General features: G+C 35.2%; 2 protein-coding genes across 2 annotated transcripts; one reads left to right on the forward strand and one right to left on the reverse strand.

Annotated features, from left to right (window-relative positions):
- Positions 1-2,939: 2,939 nt before the first annotated feature.
- Positions 2,940-6,618, forward strand: LOAG_08941 (KH domain-containing protein; the record flags this gene model as incomplete). The annotated part of the gene is made up of 8 exons (XM_003144471.2): positions 2,940-3,060; positions 3,378-3,560; positions 3,883-4,050; positions 4,347-4,547; positions 4,876-5,063; positions 5,410-5,532; positions 5,750-5,889; positions 5,967-6,618. 8 exons carry the CDS (start codon positions 2,940-2,942, stop codon positions 6,223-6,225), a joined length of 1,383 nt encoding a protein of 460 aa, XP_003144519.1. The 3' UTR covers positions 6,226-6,618.
- Positions 6,619-7,789: 1,171 nt separating this feature from the next.
- On the reverse strand, positions 7,790-11,361 carry LOAG_08942 (nuclear anchorage protein 1; the record flags this gene model as incomplete). Its single annotated transcript, XM_003144472.1, has 8 exons — positions 7,790-7,927; positions 8,080-8,244; positions 8,655-9,017; positions 9,315-9,449; positions 9,702-9,845; positions 10,026-10,475; positions 10,603-10,734; positions 11,026-11,361. 8 exons carry the CDS (start codon positions 11,359-11,361, stop codon positions 7,790-7,792), a joined length of 1,863 nt encoding a protein of 620 aa, XP_003144520.1.
- Positions 11,362-11,418: the final 57 nt, after the last annotated feature.

Below are 11,418 nucleotides of genomic sequence, written 5' to 3' on the forward strand. Positions count from 1 at the left end.
ACACACACACACACACACACACACACACACACACACACACACACACACACACACACACATACACACACAGTCATCAATCTTTATGATTTTTTCTGGAAATTTCCTTCCACAATTTTAAATTTTGAAGAAGAGATCTGAAGAACGCAACAGACGGATATAGTGTTTTGTGATTCTTTTGATTTTAATTTAATTGTAACCTAAGCATGTATAAACTACACGAAATAGTCTAACTGCTTCAACCTAAGCTTATTTTAGAAGTCACTTGCGATTGACATTTAGCTAAACCGCCATAAGAGATAGTGACTACCCAGTACTGTCGATATTGGGAACTTCATGGACATAGAAATATTATTTGTTAAATTTGAGAGTGTAATGAACCTTTGGACTTTTCGATTCAATATATCAGTAATTTGTGCCGAAATTTGCTGCAATAGATGATGGAGTGAGATTGAATTGCATATTATCTAGAAATCGTAGAATGCATCATGCATACTGCTCAGCTCATTAAAAAACAATTTAATGATCAGTTTATTGAAAGTAATTTTAATTCAGTTTATCGCAAAGTTAATGAGAATTTTGTTCATTGCTTTTGTTGCATTTTCATGTATTAAAATTTACGAAATAAAGAATGGCTGAGACTTACGGAAAGTAAAAGTAAAGCGGAATGCCTTTCTATAAAGCATCAGTAATGTATTACTCCCAAATAACACTGGAAAAAATTAATCGTTCTATTACTTTCTCAACAATAATTTTTAGCAAGATCATTATCTTATCAGTAACAACAGTAATAAGCAAAGTGAAGAGATCCCATAAATTTTACTTGCTCGATGGGTATTGCAACAGTAGAAATTTCTGAACAGATGAATGAACGATAACATATATATATGGTAATTTGTTTGGGATATTCAGAATTTCAGAGATGAAAGGGTTAATTTGATGCGTTATTAGTTATCAGTTATCAGTCATCAGTCATGATTTTCTCAGCCAATCTAATTTTTAACTATATCTCCGCAAATAGTGAAGAGATTATTTTTATCCTTTAGTTTGCTCCCAAGATTCATTTATTCCACTTTCTCTGAATGATTTCTTGACATTTTTTCCGAAAGAAAGGATACCTCTGTACACTTAAATTTCTCCATAAATTTCGAAGCAGGAGAAAAAAAAATGAAATATGAGTGTAAGGGATGTTAGCACTTTTTTTTTCACAGATATATGCGTTCTGGAAAATTCATTCCTACAAATAACTTTGGAGCGCTTCTGATCAAGAATAGTATAGCTCCAAGTATTGCGGCTTATTTCATATCTCATTCTTAAAAATGATGACTCAGAGCAGGGTCGTACGTCATCATTAACAGGTCAGCGCTTAAATCTTTACAATTCTATGTTGAGAAGAATTATTCACACGATTATTGTACACACCAGTGAATTCTTTACATCAATTCGTTCTATCATTGGTTTGGTCGAATTTGAAAAATTCCTTAATAATTTTCCCATTTAAATTCAATATGATTCATAGTGTGAACATTATTATGCGACAAATGGAATAATTTCATACATGGAAGCGTTGGTGTGGGGGTCAAATTCTCCATCCTGCGCTGTAATTTTTGTAAGTCTTTGAAAAGCTTTTTTTGAACAGGTGAACAGTTGAGTCGATTTTGTAGAATGCAGAATAGCTCTTAAATTAAAAAATATTTTGTCCAGTTTTGTGGTCTAATTAGTCAGGTCCTAATTAAAACGATGACATCGGGGGATGATTATGGAATAATTCTAAGTCGGCTCCTAATCCATGCTGGCAAACATACTGGTATTCCTGTAAATTTGAAAATTTTTGGGAATAATTGAACATTAATTTTCGTAGAAAAAAATTCCGTTTAGTTGGTTTTACAAAAATCAGTAAAGTGATCCACTGAATAATCGTTGGGTTTTGCTTAATCATTATGGACCTCATTGAAAACCGCTTAGGAAATTGTTTGTCTTAGGATGTTTTGTTTTTTTTTCTTGGTTTTTTTTCCATTTTTTTTAAAGTAGCTTTTTTCATTTGAATAAAAGAAAAAGGAAGATTCATGATGAGAACAAAGTAAAAAAAAAAATATTTTGTATATGCTGAATTTACTGCTTTTGATCATCAGTTGTGACGATGGTAATACGCTGGTCACTTATGTCTAAAATTGGAATCCCTTCGTTATCTCCAAAATTTTCTGCAACCATTTATGTATATCTGGTAGTTTTTTAGGAAATTCTTAGAATCTTCATTTCCTATATGATCGAAAATGCTAATCCAAACACTGACCTCGAACTGTTAATGATGTATTGGCAACAATTTCAGCACATCAGCAAGTCTTTCGTAATTAAGAAAATTTTCATTGGAAAATTGTCACAGGTTTCGAGAAAAAGTGTTTTCAAATGTGGAATTCCAAGTGAAAAAGTCTGAGACTGAATTTTTCCATCTTAAGTATCAAAAATGAGTAAAGCGAACAATAGAAGAACCGTTGCTAATCTGTGTGATATATCGCATGTTAATAGGGCGACATTGGTTACAACTTTTTATTACCACTTCAAAACATCTTTTTTCTTCAAAATATCACTTTTCAAATGCTAAGTGGTGTGCATTTGATAGCAAATATGGACTAGATTTAGTAAGGATGAAGCAGATTGATCTAGCACAGCTATATTCGCCTTGATTCTGGGGTCAACGAAAAGGTCAAGCTGAAAAGTCAAATTATTTTATGAGAAGTGATTGTAATGTGGAACTATCATTAATTTGAATCAATATACTCAGATATATCTATTAAATAAATTAGTCGAAAAACAAAAAACAAAACCACTATGGTTTTTTCCACACTATGACAGTGGGTCATTATAGTTTTTCTAATGATCCTTCGTGATGCGTCTTCGAAATACGATCGTTTTTATCGTTTTTAGAGCAACTGCTCAGTTTGATGAATCAAATAAATGCGTCGGTGAAAAGTGGACTGTTTAACGCTCAGCTTGCTAATCAGATTTTTGTTCTCTGTCAACAGCTAAAATTTTCTGGACAACTTCTGGAGCAGTCCCATAAAAGTTTGCTTTTCTTTTATAAATGATTCTTCAGAATTGCCATTTTTTTAAAAAATTTTATTATTCTGTTCACAGATAGCATATGAATAAGTAAGTGGCCATTCTGCTGGATGCAATGAAAGAAACAGTGGAAGAATGGTCAGAAGTAACTATTAACGAAGGAATTTGATGACAATAACATAGCACAGCGCAACTGGCATTGGGAAATATCGCTGAACCATTGCCGGACTGACTTTACGACGCGTATTTATTTCGTGCATGTTTTTCTATATTTGGAAATTTAACTGTAAGATGATAGATAAGTAATGTAACTTCTGCAGATGAACTGAACCGAGTTTTCGTGTCTCTGCGACAAGCTTGTTGTCGCGACAATGGTCAACTTGGGACTCCATGTCGGCTCAAAATGATGGAATTGGTGGAACTGCGTGCAATGGGTTGGAGACCAAGCCTAGCACATACGCAGTACTATCTTAATCGTCCTGAACAACAACAGCCACAAATCGGTACCTTTAATTCCCTTTAATTGATCTAATATTAACGGCATGCTTGACACAATATCTGTTATTTTCGAGAATGGTGGATAGGCGCACAATTATGGATTGTTATTGATTGAGGCCAGTTAAGAAGATAAAATAGATGAGAGGGTCAAGGTAACTGCTTCAGCAATGGTATCAATATGATGGTATCAGAAAACAAAACTTGGCATAAACACTAACTAGTTGTGACTATACGAATAATGACATCGGTATCAGTGATTCATCATTGGGTGAGTTCCCTATCCTTTCACGTGTTTCTTTTGTTTATATTCCTATTAATTATTTGCAGATCCGGCACCGGTGAGTGCTCCACCGTTCGGTACAATCCCGGTGAATCCATTTGGTAATTTCGCCGGTCCTCCGCCACCACTTTATGTTGGAGGTGAAGTAAACAATTCTGTAATCCCTCCACAGCCTGCACCAACCAGTTTCTACCTGATACCGGCCGCTGCCGCTAGTTTGTTTTTATATTTATTCCATGAAAATTGTATTTGTTCCGTGAAAATTTAGCATACTTTTTTTTATTTAGATTTTATGTAGTCGTTGAAGTTCATTCATGTTCATACACTGACAATAAACTGCTAAAGAAATTACCGAGTTAATTAGGAATTTAGGATGTAGTTCGATTTGATTGTCTGTTCGTCTCTGGTGGATCCAAGGTCATCAAGGCGACAGGTAATAAAGAGACTAATTTAAGAAGAATATAGAAGAGAAGAAAGAAAATTTGCTTTTCAATTACCATTGTGTGTCTAGGTGGATGGGCTCGACCGATAGTAGCTCCTGGGGTTGTGCCATCCGGTAATATTTTGCCTCAGTTAACATCAATCGATGTGGAAGCATGGGCGAAAGCCAACAAACAACTGCAACAGACAAAACTGAAAGCAAAAACACCTCAAAGTCGTCTTCCACAGTTACGCGAGGAAATGGTGATACGCAACAGTGATTCTGGCAAAAGTGAGTCTTGTTAGAAAGTTAGATTTTACTGGACGACTTATCGTAACTCGAAATTTTGCCTTTCTGTTTATACCGTAATTCCAAGTATTTGCATTTATGTGCTGAGAACGTAATCTAGTTGACTACATATTTTGCAGAAAATCCAAACCATTGTTTAATAGAGACTGGCGTAATTTGAATTACTAGAGCATATTTTAGGATACGATCCAGTGTACTTAACTTTTTTTCTTCTGTTCCTTTATCTTTAGAACACTTAACAGTAGCTATCAAAGGGAGCTTGTACAAATTTTTCAAACCAGAATGTTTGATTTGGAATGTAACCTTGCAGTAATGGGTGTGAAAGGTCGGCGTGTAGCGGTAGTAGAAGAGCTGAGCAAAACGGTAATATCGTTTCAAAAAGTTGATTCCAAATGCAAGGATCGTACATTGACAATAACTGGTAGTAACCAGGAGTCGATTGATTATGCGAAACGTCTCATCGAGCAAACAATTCGTCGTAATGTTTCGCCTAATCGAGTACCCGTTTATTCTTTCGTTTATTTGTTACTTTTTTTGGTCAACTTGTTCCCAGTGAAATTCATTTTTCTTTATCACACTACGGGATGGTTCCCACTTATTTTTCTAAACAAACTTTCCACATCTTTTGGGTTTGCTCAAGTCAAAAATGTTAGTTATGAAATTTATCTATTTTTGAGTCTATCTATCTTTTGTTTCTTTTAATTTGAACTATGCTCAGCGTTCCCATCATTCATTGGAAATTCAGATGTCTTTTTACCATCATATAACACCCTTCTGATTGCCATTTGTTTATGAAAGTAATGAATCACTACCTGATTTTTGACAGACTAAAATTTGATTCTAGGCTGAAACAAATGGTACAGGAATCGATGACAATGATGATGATGATGATGATGTTGGGATATCAATCGAAACGACGCAAGATGGCACTTTGAAACTGTCATGCGCCGATCCACAAGTGCTTCAAGTTATTTTTTATAAAATTTGATAAAAAAACTTGACGTTGTTGTGAAGTTGGGTTAATTTTATATTAATATATTTCTTTTTGGTTCATTCTCTAATTGAACCGTACACCATCAATTTTTATTGCTTCTGATACATCATCCGTGTCTTCGCAAATTTGCAGCTTGCAATTCTGAGAACTGTTCAAGTTTTCCTCTTATTATTTAGTTGTAATACTGCAGGCAGCACAAGCAGCTCTGAGTGAATATTTGACTAGAGTTGGCCGAAATCATTCGCGCATATCAGCTGAAGAACGTGAACAGCGCAAAGAAAGAAGAAAGTCAATGCCGCTGCAATCCTCATCAAACCGCCAAGTCGTCAAGTTTGTAATTGGCAGAAATTTCTTTGATTTATTAGTAGAAGAATAACATTTCTTATAATCACTATCTTTATTTCTAGCTGTGATGTCTCACCGACAAGTACTAATAATGTACAGTGGCGTTCTTCTGGTAAAACAGGTAGCACCCCGAATTTGACTCAACTAAATAGCGCCACAGCCGGTAGTAACGTTGTGACAGAAGTGAATATAAGCAAGCAGCATTACGATCGAACGCAGTTGTTGGAACTACGTTCAGCCGTCGCGTATTTGGATTCGAAAACGATTACAATCATATATGAACTCGAAATTGAACGTAGCCAGCGTGCTAATGAATTTTAAATATCTACAATTTCTGCAATCTATGAGGAATTGCCTTAAAAAAATGCTAATGACTGGAAAAAATACCAAATTGTTTGTGCCTTCTCATTTTTTCACTTTATGGTGTATTCACATGATTTTATAAATCTTCTAATTATATGATTTCTCTCACTGTACTTTCAATTAAAATGGAATTTCCTGGAATAGTTTTATTTGGTGCCACAGCTTCCCGCTTTTAACATACTTATTTAACTTTTCCAGCCTTCATTTGTTTTTGAAATCACACACATTGGACTGGAATGTATGGATCATATTAACCAGAAATGTGGAGTGACAAGGCATCATTAAAAAGCAGTCAACAAAGATATGTGGATGTCGTCAGCCATTTTTCCTTCACCTAAGAATGGGAAGCGCTTTTGAAGGAATTTTTCACTTTTTCTGGAGGGAAATTGGGAAAATTCATCACATTTCGGAGATCACCTGAATTTAGATATTATTCTTTCTACATTAGGAAACTATTCCTATCCTGGATCAATCAATCTCTTCGTGCGTTTTAGTTCCCCTTTGCCCCTTTCGCTATTACAACATAACTCATCTCCAGAAATTTCTTACATTTATTTAAAGAAATTCATATAATCAAATTGTTGTGGTTTCATAATATAATTGAAATCATTATCCATAATACATGTTTTGTTGTTTGTCTTCCATTTTTGCCCAGTTTTTGAATTTTCTAAATAATCTTGTTTCTAACTTAAATTTATACCTTTGCAGTCCAGGGTACTATTCCTGGAATACGTTTGTGTCTTATCAAAATCAACAACGGCAATAATATAATTATTGTGCCACGTCATTACCATACTACAATTAACCATTGTATTTCTTTCCCTGCAAAGTTATTCATTTTGTTTCCAAAATTTTTTAGGGAAATAACTATTGTTTGGATTTTCTCGTCAAATATGCTCCTGTTTTATTCTTCCCTTGGTGCTGCTCTATTGTTTACAAGAAAATTACAACTACTTTTATTGCGTGTTGTTGCGTGAAGGATTTAAAAATTTTGCTAGTGCTAAACATAAATCGGAGTTGTGGTATTCACGACTCATGTGATACAGACATATTCGTGCTACGGTTGCGAAGTATTGTGGACTAAAGAGAGATTGGCTGAACGGCATAAACGGAATGGCACATGAGAAAGGTACCATTGCTGAATAATGTTATTGAAGAATCGAAATGTACGATTCGTCGTTATGTTACAGGGCCTTCATTATATATTTAGAGAACGGTCATCAGCCCTTCCGACGCTTTTGAGATAACCGGCATCCTTCGACGGTTAACTTATTGGCTTCCTTTGAAATGTTCAGGCATGATTAATTCGCTTAATATTTATTTTTAAACAAGTTAGAAAGAACAATGTGTAAACATTATAACATAGACATATAAAACAAATGAACTACACGGACTTTATCCTCTTCAAAAGTTTTATATGAATCGACAACAAAAGAAACAAAGAAACGGAACATTCGTTTTTCTTTTCCAACAGAAAATTGGCAATAACAGTGAATAAGAGTGTATAAGTGACATAAATGCGTTAAAACGGTGGCGGTCCATTCAAAAATTCTAACGACGGATCAAAGTTTCGCGCAAAATTATTGAGCAGTTGGCAACAACTTTCATCATCACAATGTGGTACAAGACATGCTGCACCAAGAAGTAACACAAGCATAGCCTGCAAAAATCGTAATTTAAGATTCTGTAGCAACGAATGACTGACAAGTGACTGTGGTATCTGCACAAATTTTCTTGAAAACTGGTTTTTTGAGCTAAAAATAAAATACTTGGTTCAAAAAGCTTTCCACTTCACAGCTGTGAAAGACAAACCTGGAGAGGTAATGCAGTACGAAGTATACGTCTCCAACGAGAACGCTGTCGTTCGTAATGTACACGTCCTGGACTTGGATCATCAGGAACTGGTGAGAGTGCAACGACACCGAGTGATGGATGAGCTTCAACGGCATCTTCCCTCTCGCTTTCTTCCAGTATTAGCTGTAATTAACACAAGGAACTTTCTGGCTGTGACTTGCTTTCATCATTAGTTTTAATACTTTGAGTATCAGTTGAAGACAAACACGACAGAGATTCATTTTAATGGTTTCTGCCCTATAATTTTCCTCATATTGTTGATTAGACAGATAAGTCAACCTTTTCCACTAGAATCGTTTTTTTTTTTTGAAAACTGAGTCTAGCATGTCAGTGTACACGGTACATGAACTCTCGGAAGCTTGAGCTTAAACTCTAAAACAGAGTTGTAATTCTAGCTGCCGGGTCAGTTCAATGATTGACCCATAAGTGAACAAGTGACAAGAATTCACACTTCATAATCTGTATAAAGTATCCGAGAATCTCATTCTGACATAAGCTAACCAAAGGAAAATTCCATAACATATAATACATACTTCATCATCAGGTGGTGTTTTGAATTTGCTCTTATCATCATCACTTGTAGCAGTGCTAGGACTAAGATCATATGAATCGTCATCATCAAATAGAATGCCCTGTTCACGTAGTACATCTCGTGGATGGTCATCTGGATATATTGTTGCCAGTACTTCTGCTGCAGCATCAACATCGAATTCTTCAGTATCCGTAAGTTCCATTCCTTTTAGCTTTTCTTCAATCTCTTCTAATCGTTCAAAATAATATTTAGTTGCAATATCCTCTTCTTCACTCAGAAAGATTCTGTTATCGTTGAACTTGGAAATATCTTCGTCCAGTGTTTTCAAATGAGCCCTAATACCTTCCAACCGCTGCTGTAATTTCTAAAACGGTAGAGTTTGCTTTCGTAAGAATAAATTGTTGAGATATTGAGAAAATGAACTGAACAGATACTAAAGTTCAGTTGAACGTGGTATTTTGGAAACCTATACATGACACAAAATATACCGAATACGGCGCTCATATGACAATGCCATTACGGCACAAACTTAAGGCTAAACCTAATAAATTTATGAGAGTTGGTTTCCTTACCAGATTTACACATTTTACATTTAGTAGTCATTTAGTTAGAAGGATTTCAAAAGTTTTGCGGTATAACATTTTCTTTGTAGTAAAAACACCTTCTGTAGACGAGGTGATATATTTTGAACATTGAATGCATTTTTGATATCGTCGAGTTCATCTGATATTACGAGTAACGAATGCACTATTTCTTCTCTTACACGGAATTCGGCAGACATGGAATCCAACAAATTCTAAAACTCGGATATTTAAAATCACCCATTTTCCGAAAACAATTAAAACCACTAATAACTGGTAAGATAATAATTGATAATAATAATTGGCAAGTTAAAAGTTTCTTCTAACTAATAACGACTGGTAAGTTAAAAGTTTCCTCTTTATTTAAAGGAAAAAATGTGGGATTTTAAACAAGTTTAATTCAATTCTTATATTATACAAAGTCTAACAAATCAAACTGTCAAAAAGCATAAAAAAGAAGAGAAAACCTCGATTTTCTTCTCAAGTTTACTTGCTTCTTCAGCAAACGCTTTTCCCTCTCGTTGGGTATAGGCTAGTGGGTGAAGCTGTGAGCTCAGAGACAGTAGTTGTGATGGCAGACTTGCGAGGAACGACCATCTCAGGTAGAGAACCTGAAACAACGCTATATATCACCTGTCTAAATGAAGTATTTAGATTGAAAGAGGTGAAAGCTCCTAAAACCGGTTCAAGATCGTAAGGCTAAAGCAAAGCAAACAGTTTACCACATGCAGGCCTTGAAAATTTTTTCACAGACCAGCGTAAGTCAAGTCAATTATATTAAGAAAAAAAACCTTCAGAGCTTCCAAATCATCAAGCATTTGATCAAATCTTCTCATTCCGCGTCCCTCAATTTCACATATATGTCTGCGTATACCGTTCAGTTTCTCCATTGATGAGTCATGTTCCTTTACAAATTGTTCCCACACATAAACACGTTGAATCAATAGCGTCTGCACATCTCTGGCTTCGTCAATTAGTTTCCATAACTGTTCAAAAACTAGCTCCTGCGGTTGTTCGATTTTCGGTTCACTGATACGTAAATTGACTGCCCTTTCAATAACAGTAGTCAATGCATCTGAGACCGAACCATAAGAATCAGGAAGAGCTTCTGAATCGTTCAACAACTTCTGACCATGCTTTATCAATTTTTCCAACTCATTGTATAATGCTTTACAATCGGTAAATATCCTTTCACAAGTGAGCAACTGGATACGTTTTTCTTCAAAATATTCATGATCCTTCTGCAATACACTTGCTAAAAGTGATCATTAAACAATAAAAGTAGTGGTAGATTTGTTGAAAACCTCATCTGCCAATGCACAAAACAGCACAGATAATGCTGAAAATAGAAATCAAAGGAAATAATACCTGTCTACTTAGCAGAAACTCATCAATTTTTGACAAGAGATCATTTCTTTTACTGCACTGTTCCCTGTCCGATTCAGAGACACTTGCATATAACAATTTTTCCTTCAATTTCTGCAACTTTTCTGTATCGATCTGCAAAAAAATGGTCCAACTGCGGGAATGACACAAGCTGAGGACATGACTAGAACTAATTGCAGCCGATTCAACGGTCAACTAAAACAGGAAAAGAACACAACTTGATTAAATGCAAACCATTATTCACATCAAAAATTCGGCTGCAGCAGACAAATGAAAAGATCAAATCTGCGCAGAACAAAGAAAAAGAAAAAAAAAAGCACCAAGATTACAGCCCTCGCATCAGATTATAGAAAACATTCATGCGGGATATAGAATTTTAAATCTTATCTATGCAACGACACTTACATTTATATTATGTAGTCGATTATCAAGCTCAGATATAGTAATTTCATCAGAAATCAACATCGGTATAGCTTGCAATGATGACAGTTGTGTTTCAATTTCGTCTTTGATTGCATTGAATGCAGCTAATGCTGCAAGCTTCTCCCCAACTGCACCAGCTAACCGTTTTAGAATATCATTGAGTTGTCCCAGTAGTCTACTACCCTTCTCTCGTAACTCATTACCTTCATCATCTAATGGAATATTTTCCAATAGATTTTCAAGTTGATGTTTCTTTCCCTCGAGCTCACTTAACGCAGCATTTTGCTCCTCAACTGTTTGTAACGGTATTTGCTCCATTTCATTGACATAATTTTGTACACTTTCATTGATTAAACTTATCTCTGGAGTTATAGC

Source organism: Loa loa (genome assembly GCF_000183805.2).
Source record: "Loa loa unplaced genomic scaffold supercont3.155, whole genome shotgun sequence".
In the NCBI taxonomy this organism is placed as follows: Eukaryota; Metazoa; Nematoda; class Chromadorea; order Rhabditida; family Onchocercidae; genus Loa; species Loa loa.